The sequence below is a fragment of the Sinocyclocheilus rhinocerous genome, unplaced genomic scaffold (genome assembly GCF_001515625.1).
Source record: "Sinocyclocheilus rhinocerous isolate Xijiao unplaced genomic scaffold, SAMN03320098_v1.1 scaffold2806, whole genome shotgun sequence".
Taxonomy (NCBI): Eukaryota; Metazoa; Chordata; class Actinopteri; order Cypriniformes; family Cyprinidae; genus Sinocyclocheilus; species Sinocyclocheilus rhinocerous.
In genome coordinates, this window is record NW_015665015.1 from 39,481 (window position 1) to 65,916 (window position 26,436).

The window sequence follows — 26,436 nt, forward strand, 5'->3', positions numbered from 1 at the left end:
GTACAAAAAAAAAAAAAAAAAACATTTAACTGGGAAAATAGAAACTAAAATAAATGAAGACTTCAAAACTAACTAAAATAAAAAATGGCCACAAATTAATTTTGGTTTTCGATACATGGCATATTATAACATTTGAAACCTTTACAACCCTCCTGCATTAAAAATGAAAATGCCACTGGACAGGAATAATACTAGACTGTGCTAAGAAATTTTATATTATAAAATAATTTTAATTATACCAGTCAGCACAAAGTTGTCAGCACTAAAATACAACAACTAAAAACAAAATAAAATGAAATTAGAAAACTGAAACATCTAAATCTAAGAATGATAAAGTGAAAACTAACAATAACTGTAAATATAAATTTAAATTATAAATAAATAAATAAACATACATACAAAAACTCGAATAACCCTACACTGGACAAGGTGTTTTTTTTTTTAATAATACAGTATAACATCTCTGTTGATAAGATTAATATTGAGGACTACACAGCACCATTTCTTACAAAATCATATGAAAGAAAACTTGGATTCACATTTATTATTTTTTTTACTTTAAATCAGAGATTACTCACAGAGTCCGAGAGGAAATGGAGGTTGTGCATCATCTTCTGCTGGGCCAACTGAGTCATCCTACAAACAAAAATTATGCATTATAATCTACATATTTCATTGCATGAACATTCTGAAAACGTACTGTACACAAAACAGGTACGAACAAGCTTGGCATTCACTTTGAGGAACTACCATTTCATTTTCCAGGTCAAGCGAGTGATATCATAAGCAGTAAAACAAAAGAATGCTGTGCATATTTCTTCATGTGGGAAATGCCCACCTAAACAAACAAAAGATGATTATCCAATACTTTCAGTACCCAAAAGTCGGCACTGTCATGAGTTTTCCTTTTACAAACCACAGATTTCCATTTAGCGGCATGTGTTCATGGCTTGAATCAAACCCTCCCTAATAATTACAGATAAACCACTATCGTCATGCAAATAAATTCGTTTCTAAATATATCTAGTACAGTTCTCACCCTGCCAAATAAGACAAAACAAGACAAAACATGCAAGTTCTTAATTCTATACCTCTGAGTTGCTGTCCTGTTCCATTGTCCACCGTTCAGTAAAACCTCAACCTGGAATAAAAGATCATATGTGTCAGATGCAAAAACAACCCACATAATATGACTCCACAAAATGGTATTAAGACATTCAACAGATTTGAACAACTTTGGAAGGCTGTGTACAGGCCTGCTGGAAATAAATGCCTCAACACTAAACCAGACACTGTTTAATTAAAGGATTTCTAACTTTTCTGACTTGTGTAGTTGGGTTGGTTGAGTAAAGTGAGTCATGAGGGTTGATTATCAGCCTGCCATCTTGCCTTGTGCAACTAGACCACGTATACTTTTCAAACTACTGAGATTCCAGCACAACAGGATTAGTTTGCTTTGCTGAGGGTTTAGATCTTTTAAGTTGCACAACAAAGCGTTTTTATGTTGACCATGTAACAGATCTAATCCTACAGATGTCAGACATTAAAGGTGGCAACCTGATTTCATCAGACCACCAGGTTAGCACACCAAACTCAATTAAGACAGCTTACCGTTTCTAGCTTATAAATGGTTTTGTAAACGGTTTAATTTAATAGCAAAGCCGCTGATCTCGTGCGCATTTTAAAATCAAGTTATCAGTCCTGACAGAATGCAAAACTAAACCACAAATTCTGATGGACTAGCAGCAACCTCAGCCACCACTTCGAAAAAGCAGCAAATATAAAAATAACTCTTACATTTGACTTGGCAGAGAGCTTATCCACTCTTCACACGAAAGTAACGAATCGGACCGGACTGTCAGTTGTAGTGCGGGATGGTTCTTGACAAGGTAGTTCGGCAACAGGCTAACTGCGCACACATACACGCAGCTGTTAGCTGATGCTATGCTAATATAAGCTAAGCCCCTTTAAAACTTTAAAAAACTAACCAACAATACGTTATTTATTTGACGCGCCGTGACGTCTATATTTAATTTTATTATAGAGAGATTTAAACAATCCTAAAACTAGCACATTGACTGTAGTTTGTTTGCTAGCCTCGGCAAAAATGAAATTATTAAAGTTAGAGCTACAGTCAGCAGCTTGCATGAAGTGACTCTGTAGCGCCGGTGTCCGGCCCTTATTGCAATGCTTTCTGGGTAATGTAGTATATAGGATGCTGATAGGATGATAGAGACTGAGGCCGTCGTGTTTGGAAAAAGGTCGGGTTAATCTTAATCTATCTATCTATCTATCTATATACACAGTATATATACAGGGCTTAAAGTTCTCCGGCACCGTGCCGGAGCAGCGTTTGGCTGCGGAAAAAAATAATCCTACATTTAAAAAAAACGTGTTGATATCACTTTCGAGTCCATGAGTTCGCCTACCAATGGTGTGAGAGGAGCACAGCTTTTTCACTGTCAACCAAACTAACATTACCAGCCAATCTGAATATTTTGCTCTTATAAACACGAGACGCGCTGCGCATCGCAGCCCTGATGAATGGAGAAGCGCGACAAAAAACGGCGAGGCGCAATGGTCAAAGATGTCCATATAGCGCATAGGCCTATTTACATAGAAAAACTAATTAAAATGCAGCAGAGCTTTGTAAACAGCTCAGACTCAGAGTAATCATGTCATCTCCATAAGAACGATATGATTGCCAGAACAAATTTACCGGGATTTTTGAAAAGGTCTGTTCACACATGATCTCTATCTCTTAATGGTAACTTACCGGTGATTTACCAGTAAAGACTGTATGTGTGACTCTTCCTCTGCATTTGCTGTGAATTTTAATTGCTTAACGTTCATCTGGGAAAACAGTGTGCATTATCTCACTAGATTTGTAACGTAAATCATTTAAACCTTTGCCAATACAGGGGAATACATCAACCTATTTCTAAATATGCCATTTATTGTACATCGCGATTTCAAAATAAAAGTTTCTGAGTTTGCATGTGGTCAAATATTAAAATTAAAGGGATTTAAACATAGTTTAATCACGCTGTAAAGTGAAAAGTCACCAGGCCTTTGGCGCCCTCTGCAGGTATTTGTTATAACACATAATGTACTTGGTTATGTTCATATTATGTATAGGCATATTACATTATGTATTTTATCAGTGTTGTTCAATAAAACCATGTAATTACTTGGTTTTGATATTTTATTTGAGCCAATTATTATTGCCTCACCGTTAGTTTATATATAAATAGTCATACTAAAGCCTGGTTTTCACTTAGGTCTATTTGTATTACTAAAAAATATCAGATTGTTCAATTACCAAAATAATCATTAGTTACAGCCCTAGATTAGTTAAAATATTTCAAAATACAACTGCATTGTTTTACTTTTGGTAATCAAAAGACAAATATTTTGTAATTGAAAATTTCTTAAAAATAGTTTAAATTAATTAAAATATTGTCTCGTTCTAGTGAACCAAGTATCTGTATTTTGTCTCATCTCGTGAGCTAAGTGTATTGTCACACCCCTAGTGTCGATAAGCGGTGATATAGCTTGTAATTTTCCAAGTGTACGATATAGCTTTCATTCTTCAGTTCAATCATGTATTCATGAAAAAAAATCAGTTTGAATAAGGAAAGCGATAACTTTGTCATAGTATCCTTTCAAATGTTAAAGTTGCCACAGTCATTGCATGCTTTGCATATATATATATATATATATAACAAAATTAAAGAAGTATAATTTAAATGTTACCCTGTTAAACTGTTTTAAAATGAACTATTGTAATGTAAACTGTATCTTCTGTAAGTTTCATATGCATAGCTACATGTAATTTTGTAACATGAAAAAATACTTAAAAAGTAGATGTAACTACTTTGACTCACGTTTATACTTTCTGAAACAAAACGCGGTTAAAACCTGCAAAAACTCATTTCTTTTTTGTTGTAAAAAAAGAGAAATTTTGTTCAGCTGAAGTACGTCTTTTGTTTAAAACAGATTACATTGGTCAATTAAAATTAAGTAATTTAAGTGCAATTTATCCTTGTCATTCAGATATTATAGTAACTGCAGACAAAGTTTTAAAACAATATGTTTATTATGGAAACTACAATTCATTACCCTGGTGATGACCGCCATCATAACCAATGTGATGTCAGAAAGCCCAAACACGAAAAAAAAAGTTGTTTCTGATTGGCTAAAAATGATGAATGCTTTTAACAGAGCTTATGTGGGACTGTTACAGAGACGTGGGATTTCTCATCATACTGGTTTCAGTGTTTATGAGGTAGTAAGCATTTTATGCATGATACTGAAAATTGCTTACATCATTTTACAACATTGTGAACCTTATACAACTCTTTCTGAGGTTCACCTATAACAGAAATATCTCATGAAACATACACATAAGGAGAGGCTAAAAAAAAAAGATAAAGGGCTGACCTGTGCAAGACAGACTAGGTGATTCAAACTCATGTCCCCCCTTGTAAAATGATGTAACATGAGTTTAATTAACTATTGAACATGCAGTATACAACCCATGTGATAATCTAACATTTTCTCTTTTTGGCATAGATTAATTTATTTTTCTAAGCAGGTTACTTGGTTGAAATGCTGCAGTTCCATAAATACACATATATTAAACACAAACATTTGTCAATAATTTGTGGCACAAAAATAGACAACAAAAAACAAAAATGAAATGGAACTACAAAACAAATATTCATTTCCAATGTTTCCCCTAAACACAAGAACAAAATAAATAAGGTAACATGGCCATGACTTTTTTTTTTTTTAAACATACTTTGTCTAACCCCATTTTAACATATTGGCTCAAAGACCGAATGCCATTAAGATTTTTAAGTTTGAGATTAGCACCCATAACACCATCAAATTATATTCTCATCTAAAAAGTCAAGCCTGGAAAATCAGGTGTAGTTCCTTCCCCTCTAATTCATGATCTGTGTTCCCTGTATCACATAATCATTATCAAAATATTGCACTTGGATGCATGATATGTGCTAGAAAAACAGTGAGCTGCAGCAGCTATCTCTAATATCAATCTCATGCCTTGTGGTTAGAGGTGCTCTTGGATTCTAATTGTGCGATTCTTGTATTCACTCACAATCACAAAAGTGTGTTTTGGCAGGGCATTTGTTATACTTCACCACAAAATGCATAAGTGAATATCAATGGTTTTTAACTAGGATTTACAAAGGTGGAATGCTACTTACACAAACTGGTTCATGGTGATTTAGGTATCAAAAGCATGTTTTATGAATCCTCTTTAGTTTGAAAATGTCCAGCTGAAGAAGCTGAAATCTTTCTGCCACAACTCTGTCTGTTCAAAAAAGCTGGTATAAGGATCCATATTTTTTCTGACGATCTGGAGATGAATGTCTTTGAGCACTTGACCCAAAGACCCAGAGTGATATTGTCTCATTAAATAAGTGCACCAGAGGTTTGTGGATGAATATGCCATGTGACAGTCTTTTTAATAAAAGAATGCCTAAAATCTCTTATATTATCAGATTTTTTTCTGTACAGCTCAGTATATACATTCCAAATGTGCATATTATTGCGACAATAAAACATGAGGTTGCATATTTTAAGAATACATGTATTGCGTTGGATACCTCAAGACATCTATATGAAACAGACGTTGGTTGCGAAAAACAACACAAAACCATGTAGACATTGATGATACAGGAACAAATGGTGCTTTGTGCAAAATTCTGACGTGCCTTGCCTTCATTTGGAATCTCATAGGGAACTCATTAACCCATATGGTGAGCACCAAGGTCATGGGTGATTTTATTTTTCCTCAAACTACACACGTCCAAATATGTGGATGTAAGGCTGGGAGATGATTTTGAAAGGTGCACTTATTTTTACACAAAGAAATTAATAGTGTTTTTAATAACCCACCAGTAATTGAAAACTCCCGTTTAACATAAACATAAATAATTTAGTGCACCTTTAAGAGTATAAAATATGTTAAACATTGGCTGCCCCAATGTCCCATAATCTTCATCTCTGAAAATGAAATAATCTGAGCTCAACTCATAATGGCAAAACCATTAACATAACCCTAAAAACCGGCATATTCCTTTGTACTTCAGTTCATTTTTTTACGTGCTTTTGCATTTGTGTGTGTGTGTGTTTGTGCAGGTGTGTATCTACATTTTTCTTCAACACTCTCCAGCAGCAATCAACTCGCCCGGTCTGGCTAGTCTGTCCCTTCTGTTTTGCTCCTCCTCATCCTCATACAAGGTGTGATGGATGCTCAGCAGCGGGTGTGAGGGGTTTCGACTAAAAGGCCCGGGCTGGTTCTCAGGCTCTGTTCCTTGGTTGAGAGGATCTTTGACCTTCGGGGAGTCTGGAGGTTGCATGCTGGTCGCTCCACCATTCATATATGACGTTGTGGAGAGGGTGGCTGTGGAGAAGGCAGTGGTGGTCAACAGTGGAGGAGACTCTTTCTTCTCTAAGGGGACAAATGGGGATATAGAATTATCAGTAATACAAATATAAACCAATACACATTGTTCTATGTCTGATATTAAAATGCAATTTTGTCTACATAAACAATAATAATAAAAAAACACTAAATCTAAAATCAATTATTTTAAAGCCAACAAGTCAATTTATGCATCACATCATTTTAATGTACAGATTAAAAATGGATGAATTCATTTTGAGATTTGCTAAAGATTTAGCAAAACATCTGTGTTATCAAATTATTACGGTTTTTAAATATTAACTTAAAATAAGCTTAAGTGTGTGAATTAGATGAGGCAAAGGTAATGTAAAACTAGGAAAATTGTAAAAAAAAAATAGGGGAAAATTGGGCAATCTATTGAATGTGCAATTGAGTACTGCAGGAATGGAGTCCTAAAACTCTAATCTAAAAGCATTTTTGCACTTCCAGTTCCATCATCCCAAAGTCAATGTTTTCTTTTAATGTCTGAAATAGGGTCTGTGGTTAACACAAGCTCAAGATATTTTCATGTTTTATTCTATGGCATAAAATGCACCAGTAATACCACCTCATGATTTTTAGGCTTTTATGTGTCTTGAAAAATGCAAGAAGTGTAATAAGTGGCTAAATGGGACTATAGAGACATCCGGATGTCTGAGAGATTTAGAAGTGCGAGACATCTAGATGTCATCAGACCAAACAGGAAAACTCATCTACTCCATAGTCTGCTTTTACAGCCTCATTATGTTTATATTTGTGCTCTTGCAAACTATTCTAATTCAAACTTTCCAACTTGTATATTTTAAATAAAGATTTGAGAGTTGTAGGAAGCTTAGTGACATTGAAGTCATGCAACCATGGTGTAGTTAATTTATACTGTAGCGTAACTTTGGCTTTTTACTTCTGGTGATTGCATTTACACTTCAAAATTCATAAAAGTTGAATTCATTTGTAAAGATTACCTTAATGAACAAAATATGTAAGAATCATGAACTTTTGTTGGTCACAGAGCTTATTTTCTGCAATAATGGAAAATGGAAAAATCCTGTTGGGTTTTTGTCAAGGGAACAAGGGTGATGCTAACTTCCGGGTTGGCCTACAAAAATACACCATCTCTGCAGCAAACTCTAACAATTCCAATATGGCACCAATCAATTGTGCATTCCTAGAGACAATCCAAGCATACCAGTATGAGAAGAGGAGACATGGACAACTGTATGTGGACCCTCAATATACACATTACTGAGAGAGTGCTCGACGGGGGGTGGCTCAGGATTGACCGTTTCTGTTTTTGCTTTCTGGATGGTTAGCATGTAAGGATGGACATCCAGCGAGAGGTTAAGAGTGTGTTTCTTCTCTATATTATTTGTTTCTGCAGCTGAAAAAAAAAGTAAACATGATCAGTGAAGGATTTTAATGACATTCGCTATACTAACCAAAACCAGGTTTTACTATGCCAGTACCTTTGTTAGTAGGAGGATGTTGTGTGCTCTTGCTGTCCAGAAGTGGAGGAATAATGCTATCTGCTACATTCTTCCTTCGGACTGGTTTAGGTTTGTCTGCCTTTATACTATTTTCCTGTCTGGTTAGAGTCAAGGGTTCCTGTATAAAAACAAAGAAATATGAGGTACATTTCAATAATAGAAGGACCATTCGACAAGTAAGCTATTCGTCAACTAAATATGAATGAGAATGTCTTACCTTAAAATGTTGTGGCAGATGGTTAGATGTGGGGATCCACTTCATCTTCTTGCGGGGTCTCTTGATTACTGAGGGCTCTCCTCCCAATTCTCCCACACCCAGCACTGAGGGGTCCATATTGGGATCAATAGTCTGGATCCCAGAGTCTCTCACAGTCGGAGTGGCATCGTGGTTGGATTGAGCCAACGCTGCCAGTAGCTGCCGCACCACATTATCATACATGAGGTCACTCTCGTTGGTGATAAAGTCCAGTCTGTTGAGAGACTTAATGTGGTCTCTGTTCTCATTACAGAACATGGCCAGAATGTTAATGTCGCAAAACTGTGACTTCTGCCAGCGCCGGCGTGTTTTAATGCCAACTTTGTGCAGCTTGTCGAAGACGAAATTTGACTTCCGAACTACAAACAAATGCAGCAAGTTCACAAGGATAATGAGGTTCATAGTACACAGCAAAGCAATGTCCACTGCGGCCATAATGCGCTGGAGCTGCACGGCTGGTAGCTTGCAGTTAACATTCAGCCGCAGTTCAGGGATGCTGCTAGTGTCCGGTGGCTCGCCAAGCGCGCAAGTGAACTCGTTCTGCCTCTGACGGGCGTAGTAGGTGCTCAGGTACGTTATGGGCATTGAGCTGAGGCAGATGATGGCTAAATGACGCGCCAGATACAGCTTAGCCAGAAAGTTACTCTGCCCGCGGCGCTCAAGATACTTCTCAAACAGGTTCTGCTCGGGGCTCTTCTCCTTCTCTGCGTTCTCGATGATCTCCCGCCGCTCACGTTCTGTAATCCCCGGCCCCTTGGACTGGATCTGCTTCTCAATCTTGGGGGCTCTGCCTTCGGCCGCCCTGTGGTAGCAGTTGTCGATCTCTTGAAGGAGGAAGTTGAGCTCAGAGGTGAGTCGAGTGGAGGCCAGGAACTCCCATCCCAGGGCAGGTATGTACATGATGCCTGCGAAGGCCAGCAGAGCGTAGGGCAGAAACTTGTGCTCAAACAAGGAGGGCCGAAGCTGGGGGTCGACTCCAGGCACTGCATCCCGCAGCTCTGTCCAGCAGTAGCCTCTGGCATACAGGGCCTGGTCACGTGTGAAGTTGTGTGGGGTGTAGCAATATATAGATTCCTCTAAAAGAGAAGGAAAATCATGAAAATCCCACTTCACCAAATATTTAAGATTACTGAAGAGCCATCAATTAGATACCACTAGTGTTCATTCCAAGAATGATACATATAACTATAAAGTTTAAATAATTGAATTATAAGATGATAGTGAAGTTCATACCACAGCTATAACGATAATGACACAAAGGAACGATTGGGCTGGAATCACTTTCAGAGCTATTTTTTCCAGCTGATCGACAATAAAATACTGACAACCGACCAGAATTCAAGTTGAAGAGCTAAAATTACTATAAATAAAACCTAAAACTGAACTGAAATAAAAATTAATAGCAATATTTAAAAAAAGGCAAAAACTAATAAAAAATAACAAAAACACATAACAAAATGACTAAAATTAAAACAGAAATGAAAATAAAAAGCTAGCTAAAAATAATACAAATATTATAGTAAATAAATAATACTAATATAACACTGACACCAATATACTTACTTTTATAATTACAATTATTATTCTTGATGTTAACAGTAGAGATTTTAATTTCATCAACTACATTGTTATTTTTGTTGACAGTGCAATTCAGTCAAAATTGATTTAAGGAATATGATATGATGCAATATTGACTACATTTAAAGGATATTCTCATCAAAAGATGAAAAACTGCAACTAAAACTGTGTAAAAATTAACACTGGATATTACAACTGTCTCTATCCAGGAAAATCTGGCAATTGGTGTACCCAGCTGGGATTTGTTTCTAGTAACGAGCTGTCATCAGGTTGGAATGGGTTTAATGCTTAGTATAAGGCAGCACAGGCCAATAATGATGAATCAGTGATAAAACAAATGCTACATTTGTCTGTGCCAGTTGGACAAAGGTAGAGGTAATTCTTTCACAGCTGCTGTAACTCCTATAGATGCCTCCGCCTTATTCTGGGTCTCAGTGCATTACACTCCTGCACAGAATCAATAATGTTAAGAAAGGTAATATTGTCATAAGCTCTAGTTTACTAAAGCAAATTTGTGTATGTTATATTTGGTGTGTCTAGATGGAATAAAATCTTTATGGTTACAGGCTCTACCTTTTCTTTTAGTACTTTTAAGTTTCAGATTGATTCAAATTAATATCCTTACAATTTATCCTAAACAGCCTCAGCCAACACAACGATTAAGGCTTGGCCTTCACTAATCCTCATTCCTGCTATATAATAAGTATTCTTATTACAGTAGCCCTCAAATGATATGGAAAGGCAATTTAGCTGCAGTCTCAAAGGAGTTCCTACTACAACCTTCCTAAGCATAAATGTTAGTTTATCTCCAACAGTTATTCAGATTTAAACTATACTGCATGTTTCTGCCCAGCAGGGTTCTCGATGTTCAGTCACAGCCAGTTGGTGCTGCTATGCAGTAAGACTGACTCAGCATTCAGAGTAAACCCCCTCCTACCACCACAACCTCTCTTTATCGCTCTCTCTCTTTTTTTTCCTACTTAATCACCCCACAATATCTCTAGCAAAAATAGTTTAACCACTCATTTGCTGGATAGCAGTGGACTGCAGGAATATAGAAAGTCCCATAGAGTGGTTAATAATGGCTCAACCTAAATAAAACTTAAATCTGGCACTCTGTCACTAGTGCCATTCATGATGTGTAATATTACTGATTTAACATTTTATGCCATATCATCAATTTTTCATATGTATAAAGGGTGTTTGCTCTAAGCATGTTTACTTACATCCACACATTTTTATGAAAATTTTAGAATTTTGCATAAAAAATACTGAATGGAAAAACGTCAATGTGAATATGCACACAAAATTTTTAGGCTTGTGTTATTTTAAGTGAGATCTTTAAGTGATCTCTAATCTTTAAGTGAGATTAGTTTTTTATTTTTATATTTTCTGTTTTCAATTTAATTTTAGTTGTAGAAATTTGTGTGTTGTGTTGTGTTATTATTTCAGTTCTAGTTTTATTTATTTTAGTACCATTTTAATATCAAGTTAAACGAAATTAAAATGAGAAATGCTGAATAGCTATATATATATAATATAATCCATCAGAAAGTCATGTGACTGAATAATTTACTCCGATTTTTTACTTCTATCACCATGTCGCTGATCATTCTCACTGCAAACTGCAAATTAAGGTGTTTATTTGTCCAGATAATGCTGTGTAACACCACTAACCTGCAAAGTTCCGTGTGAAAACTAATGTGACCAGCAGTATAGGGATGATGACAGTTCCTATGGTGACGACCCGGTCAAAAGGCAACTCTAGTTTGAGTTGCACCATGAGACCCGCCAGTACACCGCCCTTCTCATCCTGTGTAGAACCCGGCAGGATCAACTCCTTCAACTTCTCACCCGCAAGCAGAGCCGTGGCCATGTCCAAGTTCTGCTCGAGGATGTTCTGCATTCGGCACCAGCAGCCCGCTCGCCACTAACCTCACAACACTCCTGATGGGACCTGAAGCTCCTCCTCCTTCTCCCAACCCGTCAGCCACTGGATTGGCTGAGGGCTTTTCCCTGCAACAATAATATGAGTTATATGTAAGAGGTGTTGACTTGAAGAATGAAAGTGGATCTTCTAAGAGTCACAAAGGAAGCTTTGTGGTCAGCTTTGATGGGTTATTGATGGCTGATCTTGTCAGAGGTAGATTGAAGAGAGGAAAATCAGAGTTGATTTGTTGCTTATATTGACAGCTGGGATGAATTTCTCATCATATCTATTCCACTTCTGCAAAAACCTGTAAATGAACAAGAGAGTTAACAGATACTGACTATCAAGAAAAAGTAAAGCTACTGTAAAACTGTAAAGTTAGTGTAAACTGTAAAAGTAAATTGCATTTGTTTGTGGCTGCATGTTCAGACTCTATGAAAGTGCATGTTCCTTTAATTCAGTAACCAGTGGAGTGTGCTTATCTGCAGAGTCTTTTGAGAGCGTGCAATAGTGACAAGGACAAAAAGACACAATGACATCCTACTAGCGGTTGAATCATTCAAGACAGTCCAGATTAGATTACAAAGATGGTACACTGTTGTTCTTTAACTCATTGGAAAGTTTTACGGCATTATTTCTGAACTACAGATGGAAGCTTAATATGTTGCAGAGCGTCTTTGCCCACAGTATAAAAACACAGACAAGAAAATAGCGGTTGTACATTTTGAAAATCAATATATCTCGCTTTGAGCTCAAGAAATCAATAAGGAACGGCTTTCTAACAAATGGAAAGAGCAACAAAAATGGCAGGAACCCCACGTTCGTAAGTTAACTTTATTTTTGGGATAAAGTAAATCAGTTTTTCAACTGAATGACTATAGATGTTTTATGTTTATCTAAAATTTTAACTAAACAATGTCTTTATGGTCAGAGCTGTGGCAAAGAAGGTAGTGAACTGTTGTGACATACAAAAAGTTGGTGTGTTTGTGATTGACTTGGTTTTATTTATGCAACTAAATAATAATATTAATATAGGTTTTTATTAAAATATTTAATAAATGCAAAAAGCCAAACAAATATCTAAATTTGTTTTGATTTTTTTTAAATAAATAATAAATATTTAATTACATTTAATTCATATTCAACCTGTAACATAAATAATTGTTTGTATTAAATGCAAGGTTAAATATCTTTGGGTAATATTATATTTCATTGGATGTTGACCAGTACCCTCACTCCATCTGCATTAAAGTTAAAAAAAAAAAAAGTGTTCTTTTTTTTCAATGTGGTTGAAAAATCCTGTTACCATGCACCTAGACTGGTTGAGTATCATTCATATGGTAGATAAAATACATTGCACCCTGTTACATATATACCATAGCCACTGAGGTCAATATTATGATTCATCATTGACTGATATGTTTTTCAATATTTAGCTTTTAAATTATTACAATTGGTGCTGCCAATCTTAAATACAGTATGTGCTGATATAAGACACTAATAATTTACTTATGCCAAGATTAAGCTTGTATTTGTCACGTTGGCTTAGTTAGGGATAATAGAGACCCTCTAAGAGACACTAGAAAGAAGACTGAAAACTCCTTTCACAGCAGGTTTGATAAAACTCTCAAACAAGTTGATAGTGATTAGGAATGTGTCATGCAAACTTAATGCAACAGCATGCAGTAGTATCTTTTAAGGTAAAACACCCTTAGATATAATCTAGCTTTATTGACAATGCTGTAACGACACTGCCGACATATTGACATTCTGACAGTAAATGTTTAAAAAGCAATAAAGGTCATGCGGTGCACATCACTTACGCTCGGTCGAGGAGCTGTCCATCACTGGATCATCTGGCTAGGATGACACATAGCGGCTTAAGACATAGATATGATCAAATATACGATACTATATACGACATGAGTGAAAAAAAAGAGACGGAGAGGATTGGATTGCTTTGACTCTAATCTTCATGATGTCACATACCTGTCAGATTACTCGATTATACTGAGGAACACGCAGAGCCTGAATCCTATGCTCAAATCATCGACATTAGGAAATATCTCCCCACAACGACCAACAGATCCCCCCAAAAAAACAAAGGACGCGGATGCTGTGACTTGTGCTTTAGTGTTGAGCATCCCCGGCGTCTGAAGAGTTAATCTGCAGTGCGGGCGAGCCGTTTCAGCGTGTATCCGGACACACACCGGTTTGTTCCGCCTCTCGCCATCCCTCTCACCCTCCCCTGACAAACCTCACACAGACACACTTCTTCAGTTTACACCATCATCTTCACACAGACCTTCAAGGAGATTCATTGTCATCGCTTGTTTGCCTTACACGAGACTATAGTATCGTTAGTATGCGTGTGTGGAAACGGAAGTAAATTTTGCTTAATTAAAAGGCAACATTATGAAATTATAAAGATATGTATTAGATTCAACTTGTTTTCCCAGTATGGTCTACTGCTGTCCTGTATTTTTAATCGGTTTTGTTTTGCATTATGCTGTATGTTATTGTGCATTAAAAAATCCTCCAGCCCAGGCATAACATTCTATTCTATTCTATTCTATTCATCATTTTTTATGTTACTGTAGTGTGACTGTAGTGTGAAATCTGGAAAGATCTTTAGGTTACAGTGCAGTAGCTTTTATTTTTGTCACATTATACTTTTTATTTTTATAACCAATGTTTTTTATAAGGATGTGGCAAAATAATTTATGTAAAAAGAAATAAAGACAATAAAGAAATTTGTTTAATATATATATTAGGTATATAATATATATATATAATATATATATATATATATATATATATATATACAGTGGGTACGCCCACTGTATATATATATATATATATTATAAAAAGGCAGCTACAGGAGCATTTTATCCCATAACTGTATTGCTATATGGAAATACTTTTGATATACTACAGCAAGATAAGTACATCAGCTATGTAGTGTTTATTTAATCCCTTCTGCTATTTCATAACATCTTGCTGTTAAGTCACTTTCTGGAATAAGTAATTCACATTTCACATAAACAATCTTTTAAATTTTATTGATCTACAATAACATCACAAGATTCATATATTTATACAAAAATAAAATCTAACAAAGTAAAAATTGTTGCATGCAGCAAGGCATTGAACAGTAATATGGTCCAAAGTGTATTAGAATTATTAAAAGCATCATACTGTATATTAGGTCCTCTACTCTTCCAGCTTCTGACATGTGGGGTTTCTAGATAATGCATTACAAGTGCTATAGATTGTACATGCATGGTGTGTTCACCATTTATTTGCATATAAATTTGCTCACCCATTCACTCATCATATATGATTCTAATTTCAAACTGGTCTGGTAGGCTATATTCATGATTGTGTGACACAAGTAAGGATCTTTACAAAAGACTTTCAAAACCAACCACACATTTTGACTTGCTGATTCTTTTCCTTACTAAATTGTCATTCAATAATATCTTTGACAGACATACACTATAACGATCAAAAATCTGGGGTCAGTATGATTTTTAAAAGTGTTTTTGAAAGAACTCTCGTGCTCACCAAAGCTGTATCCATTTGATTAAAAATACAGTAAAAACAGCAATATTATGAAATGTTATTACAATCCAAAATAACGGTATTCTATTTAATATATTAAAAAATTTCATTTATTTCCAGCGATGGCAAAGCTGAATTTTTCAGTGTCACATGATCCTTCAGAAATTATTCTAATATGCTGATTTAGTGCTCAGGAAACATTTCGTATTATTATCTATGTTGAAAACAGTTGTGCTGCTTAATTCTTCTTTAAAGACTGAGATACATTTTTTTCAGGATTCTTTGATGGATAGGAAGTTCAAATGAACAGCATTTATTTGTCTTTGTTTCACTTTTGATCAATTCAATGCATCTTTGCAGAATAAAAGTATTTATTTCTTTAAAAAATAAAATGTTTTAACCCCAAACTTTTGAACATAGTTCATAAATATGACAGGTCAGCTGACAAATATGACAGTCAGAACTGTAAATTTCATACCCAAAAAACAAGATGAGTCTTTTCCAACTGACATTATCAGCCACCATATTTGTACCTTCACTTTTATTCTCTCTGTTTTTTGCTTCTGGTGCCTGTATCTTTGGTCACTGGGCCATCTGGACAACCACTGCTTTCCATGTCTTCTCTCTGTCAAAATCCCTTAGTGTGCCATTTGATGTTTGTTGCTGTAGGAAAAGAATGAGACGGTAGAAAAGAAATGACCTTAAGGTCTTCCTTTGTTAATCACAACATCCTTTATGTGGGTTGTGACGAAATCACAGAGGTGGAACAGCTCTACCATTCCTCTGTGACTGTCTTTCATGCTACAACTGGCACTGTACAATACAGTTTTCCATTTTTTCTCTCTTGGCTAACATCATGTGCACAGTCATACAACACACACACACACACACACACACACACACATACACAGTACAACACACTTCCTGTACTCTTAAATTGTCATTTATTTCATAGGGTGTATGCTTGTGTGTTTACCTCAGAGTACTTTTTGTGTAGTGTGTCCCATTCAGTAGCTCCTGTGCGGAGCTGGCTCTTGTAGGAAGCACACTTTACTATGGTGGCTAATGTCAGCACCGCCTGCACCAGCAGCAGCCCCATCAGGACAAGCAGCAGTATGTCATTCAACTGCTGCATGCACAACATACATTCAAAAACTTAACATATTTCGAACATCCTTCAAGATGGGTGTAAAGGTGAAAATGTATAAAGCTAAAATAAATGTAAATATTAGACAAAAACAATAGCTTTGAAAAAAAGAAAAGAAATAAACAGGATTAATGTTGCAAAGTTCTTCAATTATGAAACAAATACAATTTCAGCTGTAAAGCAGATCCAAAAATTCATTGGATTCTGCTCAGTATAGTATATAGGGATGGTAAGATTCACTGATTCGCATTGGCATAAAAGTTAAAGTGTGCATCGGTTGGCATTTGTATCGCAATGCATCGTTTCTAACATATTTGCATCAGTAAAAACTGTTTTATTTATATATAATTATTAGTAGATGCACTATACTTTTATTAATTAGAAAGTACTATCTGTACCATATTGAATTCCATAGCATCCAATTTTTTTTTTCCATTGCATTGAATTGCATTGAATCACATTGTGTTGAATCGAATTGAAATCAGATTGCACTGCATCGGTAGCTGCTTCATATGTATCTTTAATGTATCGTATCGATGGCTATGCGTGTCTCATCAGCCTCAGTTGGAGATACACAGCCCTAATAGTACTATTATATGCTATTATTGTATTTATTAATATTTTGAATGAACATTTATTTTTAGATTTTCAGTTTTCATTTTAATTTGAGTTTTAGTAATTTTTGTGGTTTTGTCCTTTTTATAGGTTTTGTTTTTCTATATAGCTTTAATTAGTTTTTATTTCAGTTTTAATTTCATTATTTTCTGTTCTTCAACATATTTATATCAGATATTTTAATTTTCTGACATGAATAGTTTTAGTTTTAGTTAATAATAACAACACGCATAAGGATGAGTCAATTTTCATTTTTGGATGAGCGATCCCTTTAAGAGGCCACAAAGGTCAAAATCGGACATATTGGAACTACTTTAATTTGATTGGCGTGGTGCACAGAAATGACTCACCTTTGCTAATGGCACATCATGCAGAAAGATCTCAATAAAATTAATCACGCTGTTGGACAAAAATCCAGAAGCTGAGAAAAGCAGTGGTGAGGTCACACTACTTATAGCAATCAGCATTTCCACCTATAGCAGTAAAATTGAAAGGTGGAAATAAAGAGAAAAAAGAAGGCAAGAAACAGTCTTTAGAAGGAATCACTCTACAGAGAAGGCAGACAGACAGCTAAATGAGTGAGAATGGTGAATGTCCTTTAGGGACGTTCGATTTCACTGCTTTATTGCTGGAGAGACCCTGATGGTGACTCACCAGACTCTTGCTGGGATATTCTGCCACCACATGGCTGGCAATGGCACTGGGGAAACACTGCAGAGATATCACACACACAAACAATGATAGTTAATCACTCTGAATAATTTATCATCTGAATTGAACTAATATTTAATATAATAAACTGAACTCACAGCTACTAGAATCCAGAAGAAAGTGACAGAAAGATATGGCTCTGGGAGGAGAGCACCCAAATTGAGAGCAATAATTCCTCCAAGTACAGTGGAGATGCCCAATATAACCTCAATTACCTGCACCAGAGAAAGAGCAGCAAATCTACAGTAACCATCATGCTGATATACAGTGCATACACACACATACACACAATCTCATTTGAAGGCAACTCACGGCGTAAGCCTTGAGAAGACGAGTGGGGAACGAAGCTGGGGTCACAACCACAGGGCCATCAGACACTGGCTGGAGGAATGAGATGAATGATAGCAATGAGGAAAAGAAAAAGAGCAGAGAGACATGAGCATATAAAATGTAATTCATATAAGCTAGAGACAAATACAGTTAGTCATAGATATATCACACTTCATCACAGTTAGCATAAAATAATTTTGCAATTATTTTGCAAATTAAAATAAAACAAAATATAAATATTAGCTGAAAAACTCAACCATAAAAAAATCTTCTAATCTAAAAATTAGAAATGAAAGCTTAAAAAAAGACAAGTACATTTTGCATTATTACGTTTTTTTTTTAATCACACTGTATTATTAAAAAATGAAGGCAAGATATTACAGGCAAAAATATACGAATTAATTTAGAAATCTCAATTTCCATCAAACAGACAAAATTCATCATGAAAGATGTTAGATAATTATTTGTTAATATAATATTCATTTCCTGATTGATAACACAATTTATGTAAACACACTCCAAAATAATTGTAATGCAGGCAGTCTATACACATACAGTAAATGGTAGAGTAGATACTCTCACTCACTCACACACACACACACCTTTCCATGACTGCAGCAGTCGTCCACTGACCGTGCTGATAGGATGACAGTACTGGCAGTGAGCACTTCCAGCACAATAAGCAGGAGCAGGTTAAAGTTAATCTTTAGGATGACAAGACAGCAGTAACTGTTTTAATAGTACAGATGTTTTACATGCACATTATAGTTTAGTGTTTGAGCATTGTTACAAGTGTAACCATGCAGTGTATTTACTTCTACTGTAAATGTATAAACATACTTCTACCAGATCCTTTAAAACAACTTTTGCTTTGCCATTGTCATATTATATATTATACTAGACTTGAGCCAAAGCATTTCATTTTGAAGGACATATTTCTAGGGTCCCTGACAGACATTTTAGGGGTATTAGAGTTGTGATGTTCTCACATTGATGGCTGAGGGACTAATGGCGAGTCTACAACCGAACCACACCAGACACGTGGTTGTCACAGCAAAGGACGACACATACACCATTTGAAAGTCAGAGACCTGTAAACATAAGTAGGTTGCACACTGTATTTGTAAAACAGTAAAGAAATATTTATCTGCCAGAAAGAAAAAAAAATCAATTGAGCATCTCAGTTATGGTGATTATACAGCATTTTATCACATTTATTAACACTAAATATATACCACCAAATAGAAAACACTATGATTTATAGCCCTATGAACTGAAAACCTGACTGATTAATAGTGTTTGACTACATTTTTGAATAATGTCTTGGACAAAGTTAGAGAACCACTTATTCCATTAAATAATTTTTAAAACTCAAGGAATGTTTTAGTTGAAAGTGTTTGATTACTTGGTTTGTTCAGCTTAAAAGCTGTGTGTGTAATACAATATTACAAAAAATATCCTTTCACTTACTGCAACTTGTCTATTCTTGGCAATAGCGAAGCTCACCACTGCAGCTGGTATACTCTACAAACCAGAAGCAAAACATATACGAGTGTCAAACGGTCCAGTGGCCTCTTTCATGAGCATATGAGTCCTTCAGGACAAACACTCACAGATCCAGCAGTACAACGCAGGTAGTCCATTGCATCTGGAAACACATTACCCATGTAGAGGGAGAAAGCTGCCACTATTAGCAAGCTGCTCTGGGGGTCAGATACAAATGAACACACTCAGACATTTGAGAAAATCAGTGTGTTAAAGGAATATTTGACCCAAAAATGAAAAATCTTGGCCATCCAAGATCTAGATAAGTTTCTTCATCAGAACTGATTTTGAAAAAATTTAGCATTGTATGACTTGCTCACCAATGGATCATCTGCAGTGAATGGGTGTCACTAGAATGAAAGTTCAAACAGCTGATAAAAACATCACAATAATCCACAAGGAAACCATCAATTAACGTTGCATGCCAGAAACAAATCCATCATTAAGGGGTTTTAACTTCTGGCTGAAATACCAATCCATAATAATCTCTCAAAATCCACCAACATATTTGTTTAGAACTGTTTTGGACTGTTTTCGCTCATAAATGTGCTTGATCTGTGCATATTTCTCTCCCGATTCAGAAAATGTGACTTTTTCACTGGAAAAAGCAATATTATGGACAAAGGTTGCCGGAAGCAACAGTTTGTAGTTAAAGACACCTTAATGTTGCATATGTTTGTTACAAACATGCAGCTTTACACTTCACAAGATGTTAATTGATGGACTGCAGTCATGTGGATTACTTGTGGATTATTGTGATGTTTTTATCAGCTGTTTGAACTCTCTTTCTGATGGCACCCATTCACTGCAGAGGATCCATTGGAGCAAATGATGCAATGCTAAATTTCTCTAAATCTGTGCTGATGAAGAAACATTCTCATCTACATCTTGGATAGCCCGAGAGTGAGTACATTTTTAGCAAAGTCTCTTAGCAACAGGAGTGAAAATCTGCTGAGTCAAAGCTGTTACCCCTATAGCGATGCTGTAAAGCCAGACTCTGTAGCTAAAGCAGGGATGTAATGGCCCAGGCTGATCCAACTGCAGGTCACTGGCTCTGACATCCACTGTGTAGCTGTCTCTCTCCAACCTCTCCCGCTCCAGATGCCGACTCAGCGTTCCTACCCCACTGTTTCGCTCCAGGGTGGACATCTGGGCATAGCTGAACACTTCCTGAGCTGATGCCTCCTCTCGTTGCATCCTGATATCCATGATCCCTAGAAATCCAATCCATATAAATCACACATATTGACTAAGTGAGGAAAAAATGTAGTGAATGCAAACATTAACAGAAGCAGGAAATGTGTATGGCTTACATACTATTGACAGTTTGCTATGTGATGCTTTTAATGACACTTAAACTTACCTCAGTTCCCCAAAGCCTTTATATGGAATGCAACACATTATACCTGTTACTTTTCTCAGAGCATTTGAAGGTCATTCAATGATAAATATTTCTCATGTATTCCCAGGGAATGCATGAACTGAGGACCTGATAAAATGTATACTTTGAATGCAATGCAAAGTTGCTTTGGATAAAAGCGCCTGCCAAATGTATCAATGCAAATCTAACAGTCACTTAATGTTAATCTTTAAAAAAGTTAATAATTTAATAACATTGTTAAATGCAATTATTAGCAAATCTCATTTTTATACTGTACATTGTGATGTGCAGCTTCAATTAATCTGTAGCATTTAAAATGATTGATTTTAGTTTTCAGCATTTTATTTTTACTTTGTTTATACAAAATACTATTATTTTATACTGTTTTATTTTACACTAAACATTTTTGTTATTGTCAACTAAAACTAAAACATTGTTTTGTTGCCATATAAATATTAGATATAACTATATTAAGATATAACTCAATATTAGAAACTAACTGAAATAAAATTAAGTTGAAGTACTACAATTACCAAAACTAAAATACTACTACTACTACTACTAATAATAATAATAATAATAAAGACAAAAGCACATAACAAAATTACTAAAAATTAAAATAAATTTTAAATGAAAACTGAAAATATAAAAATAAAATCTAATACAATATAATACATTCTATATAATAATAATCTGATATAATTATTAATACTACTACTACTACTAATAATAATAATTATTATTTATTAATAGAATAAAAATATATTATTAAATATGTTATTATTATTATTATTATTATTATTATTGTAGTTGTTATATAATTATTGCCTTAACGGTATCGGTCAGAAATTTTAATATCATCCCTATAGTCTTTTTGAAAAACAGAGCAGTTTTACCAAAACTAACTAATGATAATAACACGTTTATATTCTCCCCAATATTATGCTAACATAAAAAGTGCCAGACTGAACAGATTTACTTTTAGCGTCTTGCTTTATTTAATAAAATTACATTTTTTAAATGACTTTTTTTTTTTTTTTTTTTTAAGTGGATGCATATCTGTTGAGAAAACATATGGACCATAAAACAATGGCTTTACAGTGACATAACCGCAACCCGCTGCATTTTACACTCCGTGACAAGCTTTTTTTATTTTTACGATTTGAAGAGAACAGGGCTTGAAAGTGCTCCAAGAACACAAAAGTGTGCTAAAAACACCATTTTCTTCTTTGCACAGATAAAATAATCATACAAGACCTATGAGCTCTCAGTGCTACATTTCACTAATAACTACCAATATCTCTGCATCCAGGGAGGGAAAAAAATTATATTTTTGGTCAACAATAAAGAAATAAAACGCAATCAAACTGCTCCCTCTTGAAAACCCACACGCACAATGAATATAGAGCACTTTCATGGTATTACGTAAACAGCCACGGGAACACAGAGCAATAAAGAGGATGCAGTGCGGGGATAATGCATGAAGGCAATGATTCATAAAAAAGTTTGAAACACATCAATCCCTCCCCAGCCTTTTCTCCTCAACTTCATTCTGAGCCTCACTTCCTTTCCTCCATTCATTCATCTTATCTCTCCAGCCTTCTTTATCTTAATCTCTGCTTCCCACTCACCTGCCTCCAGCTTCAAGACACCGCTTATTTCTGCTTGGCCCACCTGTTCCCCCGTTCTTGTGGAAGTCTAAGGTTTTAGTTGTACTTTATCTTTGTCTTCTTCCTCTTGTTCCTCTCCTTTCTCTCTCTGTCCCCTCCACTCCAAGTCAATTAAAAAGTTTTGGAACGCTTCAAAGCCTGGAACAGAAAGTTGAGAGTGTTGCCCTGCCAGCCAGTTTTAGCCAGTGAATGCAAATGGAGCGGAGAGATGGGGCTCAGATCAGGGGCTGCTGAGCTCTGTTCAACTCAATGAGAGAACTCACACATAAATCAACAGCCCTCGCTGCCATACACACAGACACACACAGAAAGAATGCACACAACCTAGAATGAGTTTTCCCTGCATGTACACACAATCAGGCACCCACAAACGTTTCCTTTCTTCATGCATGTGATTGCATTCCAAACAAACGTTGGAATAATTAAGAATTTTTTGAGTTTTTGAAAGAAGTCTGCTCATCAGGGCTTATTTTCAAAAATAAGTAATATTATGAAATATTATTACAATTTAAAAGAAAGTTTTTCAATTTTAATATATTTTGAAATGTAATTTATTGCTGTGATGGCAAAGCTGAATTTTCAGGAGCTTTTCCTCTAGTCTTCAGTGTAACATGATCCTACAGAAATCATTGTAATATGCTGATTTGGTACTCAAAAAAAAAAAAAGAATCTTAATAATATTATCAATGCTGAAGTATTAATTTTTTTTTTAATCACACTTACCCAAAACATTTGAATAGTAGTGTATCACAGTTTCCACAAAAATATTAAGCAGTCCAACTTTGATAATAATAATAAATGTTACCAAATCAGCATATTAGAATGATTTCTGAAGAATAAGTGTAATGACTGCTGAAAATTCAGCTTTGCCATCACAGGAATGAATTGAATATGCTGATTTGGTACTCAAAGAAAAAAAAAGAATCTTAATAATATTATCAATGCTGAAGTATTAATTTTTTTTTTTTAATCACACTTACCCAAAACATTTGAATAGTAGTGTATCACAGTTTCCACAAAAATATTAAGCAGTCCAACTTTGATAATAATAATAAATGTTACCAAATCAGCATATTAGAATGATTTCTGAAGAATAAGAGTAATGACTGCTGAAAATTCAGCTTTGCCATCACAGGAATGAATTGTATTTTAAAATATATTTAAAAAGAAATTATTTTAAATTATGTTATTTTAAATTGTAATGATATCTCTGAATATTACTCTATTTAATGTACTAGTTATCAAATAAATGGAGCCTTGATGAGCATAAGAGGCTTATTTCAAAAACATAAACAAAAAAAAATGAATTATCCCAAACTTTTAACTGGTTTAAACTGGTGGTGTATATGTCAACAAACAAGATACACACACAGTTCTCGTTGCATAACAAGTTCAAACTAAGCTGTGCAGTCCTGCAGTTCGCTCTTGACTCCTCCCACCTGGGCCTCCGTTTTATGGGGTGGAAAAAACAAACCAGAGATTTGGGACGTCCCCCAGGGCTTCTGAAGTTTGCAACCAGTGGGTTCATAAACAGGGTCTTTAATCCTAGCACATTTCAGAAGATTCAAGTATTTTTTCATACACATCTTTGAAGTGATTGAATCCGATCTATTTCATATAACAATCATAAATGCCCATATTTTGGCTTATATGTATAAAATAGATAAACAGGAGGAGAGCGAGTGTGTGTGTAAAAATGCTCACGGCCGTATTCGTTCACATCAATGCTACTGTTCAAAAGTGTCCTTGAAAGGCAGTATCCATGGATACCTTTTAAACAGCCCCCTTCCACTGGCTGGCCATCACACTTCACTGCCCTCTGAATATGCTCTACACAAAGATCACACGCTCATGTGGACACGTACACACACACTTGAGGCATGCCAAGCCACTGAAATCCCTGCAGATGCATTATTGATTCACTATATCTCAGCTTTCAATACTCATTTTAGGGGTTTATGAGGAAAAGAGAAAAAGTCTAAAGTTTGTGAGCAGCAGCAAAGAGAAACTTTGATGTTTCTTTTTATTTTCACCTAAATCACGAGACAAATCTCTTCATAGGGTCCTGATGGGAAAGCACTAAGCACACACTATAAATGCCCAGTGGTCCTTTAATATGGGAGAATGTCAAACAGCTGTAATAGTACTGGCTATCTTGAAACACACATTAATTGGGGATATGCATTTAAAGACAAACATTTAAGGCAAATCAATTTTTACTTTATAAAAATTCTGGTAATGTAAAAACAAGTACACTCACATGAGATGAAGATTGAAGTCGTCAGTTGCCTAATAAAAGCTAGCCTATTTAACGTACATGGAGCGACACTTACTGTAATAGGTGCTGCCTGCCATGTTAATATCACATGACAAGGCGAAAATAATCGCCATTTTGAACCGGTTCTTTTCAGTGAACCGTTTAAACTAAATCGGGCTGAATCGATGTGTTAGAGACTGCGACTCGAATAGGAGTTGCATGATACTAATCTTAGTGATGTTTGCTTTCACTACATTTTCTTTGAAGTTTACAGCTCCAATTCGGAAACCGGATCCGATCGTAGTTCTGGAGTTCACGAGCGAGAACCACATCGGGCATGAATCGAAGTTATTGACGGGCAAGTTCGATTCACTGCTTCACGAAGATTCGAAACCTTACGGATCTTGTGTTTTGAATCAGTGCATCGGAGCGCGTATCACACATCACATCATTTCATCTTAAAACAAGTTCCTAAAATTCTGTCAGTAAAAGTGTTGGTAGATAACAAGTGTTACAAATTAATAAAAGACTACGTATTATCTTAGGCTATTTAATGACATTTTAAACATAATATTTTGCAGATTACCTAATGCACATTTGAAACTCTTGTGCAGCTGCTTTTGTTCACATTGCTGTTCTTCATGCATTTATAGCATTTTAACCAGTATGCCAGAGTTTTCAAGCGTTTTGAAACAATGAATTATTTTGGGAAGCAATTGATATTATTTTTTTTGTTTGTTTGTTATTTATATGTTCGAATATTCTATTCCAGGTCTTTGACAGGTGGTGTAAAACATGAAAAACATCCTCTTAGAGGTAAATATGCTCTTATAAATCCTTTAAAGGGGTCATATGATGTTGCTAAAAATAACATTATTTTGTGTATTTGGTGTAATGAAATGTGTTTATGCCGTTTAAAGTTAAAAAAACACATTATTTTCCACATACTGTACATTTGTCACGGTGCGTGCGGGGAGATGAAGCGAGGACTCAAGTGCAGGAGAAATGGTTATTTATTTTGATAATAAAAATGAAACAAAAATAAACTCAAACCACCCCGAAGGGGAAAAACAGACAGGCAGACCTAAAGCTGCACACATGCAGACACGAAACACACACAATGAGAAATGACGGATCAGCACAGGATGACAGACACAAGGAGAATAAATGGGAACCAAACGAGGAGGCTAACGAGGGAGACACAGGTGGATCAACTTAAACTATAACGAGGTAACAAGATGGGAGGGGCAAGACAATAAGACAGGAGAGAGCACATGGCGACAGACAAACACAACACAAGCCATGTGCTCCCAGAACACAGTCATCTGGTGGCCCTCCTGGGCACACCCGCTGCAGACTGCGACACAACTTCAGTCTGTGTGCATTGAATTTATTTAATACACGAGTTTCACAATTTGAGTTGAATTACTGAAATAAATGAACTTTTCCACGACATTCTAATTTATTGAGATGCACTTGTATATATATAT

At 35.5% G+C, this 26,436-nt stretch overlaps 3 protein-coding genes across 6 annotated transcripts in view; all 3 read right to left on the reverse strand.

Annotated features, from left to right (window-relative positions):
- Window positions 1–2,185, reverse strand: part of LOC107730919 (traB domain-containing protein-like) — a 10,469-nt gene extending 8,284 nt beyond the window's left edge. Inside the window, exons 1-4 of the mRNA XM_016541875.1 lie at window positions 1,989–2,185; window positions 1,798–1,909; window positions 1,092–1,141; window positions 579–636 (exon numbers count right to left, since the gene is read on the reverse strand). Coding sequence (XP_016397361.1) covers window positions 579–636; window positions 1,092–1,115 — 82 coding nt within the window. The 5' untranslated portion in view covers window positions 1,116–1,141; window positions 1,798–1,909; window positions 1,989–2,185. The remainder of the gene's footprint in view (window positions 1–578; window positions 637–1,091; window positions 1,142–1,797; window positions 1,910–1,988) is intronic.
- A 3,315-nt stretch (window positions 2,186–5,500) lies between these two features.
- Window positions 5,501–13,862, reverse strand: panx2 (pannexin 2). 2 transcript variants are annotated; one of them, XM_016541878.1, is made up of 7 exons: window positions 13,716–13,862; window positions 13,550–13,586; window positions 11,474–12,033; window positions 8,180–9,294; window positions 7,942–8,080; window positions 7,665–7,856; window positions 5,501–6,484 (listed from the first exon to the last, which is right to left on the reverse strand). In XM_016541878.1, the coding sequence occupies exons 3-7, from the start codon at window positions 11,700–11,702 to the stop codon at window positions 6,192–6,194; spliced, it is 1,968 nt and encodes a 655-aa protein (XP_016397364.1). In that variant the 5' UTR covers window positions 11,703–12,033; window positions 13,550–13,586; window positions 13,716–13,862; the 3' UTR covers window positions 5,501–6,191. The 2 variants fall into 2 exon arrangements, with proteins under 2 accessions (XP_016397364.1, XP_016397362.1); XM_016541876.1 differs by having other exon boundaries at window positions 13,550–13,605.
- A 1,788-nt stretch (window positions 13,863–15,650) lies between these two features.
- Window positions 15,651–25,021, reverse strand: LOC107730923 (membrane protein MLC1-like). 3 transcript variants are annotated; one of them, XM_016541881.1, is made up of 13 exons: window positions 24,950–25,021; window positions 22,651–22,827; window positions 20,608–20,852; window positions 19,707–19,796; window positions 19,564–19,617; window positions 19,083–19,184; window positions 18,696–18,797; window positions 18,076–18,144; window positions 17,862–17,978; window positions 17,707–17,763; window positions 17,403–17,525; window positions 16,267–16,419; window positions 15,651–15,953 (listed from the first exon to the last, which is right to left on the reverse strand). In XM_016541881.1, exons 3-13 carry the CDS (start codon window positions 20,845–20,847, stop codon window positions 15,873–15,875), a joined length of 1,188 nt encoding a protein of 395 aa, XP_016397367.1. In that variant the 5' UTR covers window positions 20,848–20,852; window positions 22,651–22,827; window positions 24,950–25,021; the 3' UTR covers window positions 15,651–15,872. The 3 variants fall into 3 exon arrangements, with proteins under 3 accessions (XP_016397367.1, XP_016397368.1, XP_016397366.1); XM_016541882.1 differs by lacking the exon at window positions 24,950–25,021 and having other exon boundaries at window positions 16,267–16,416; window positions 22,651–22,916; XM_016541880.1 differs by lacking the exon at window positions 24,950–25,021 and having other exon boundaries at window positions 22,651–22,916.
- Between the last annotated feature and the right edge of the window lie 1,415 nt (window positions 25,022–26,436).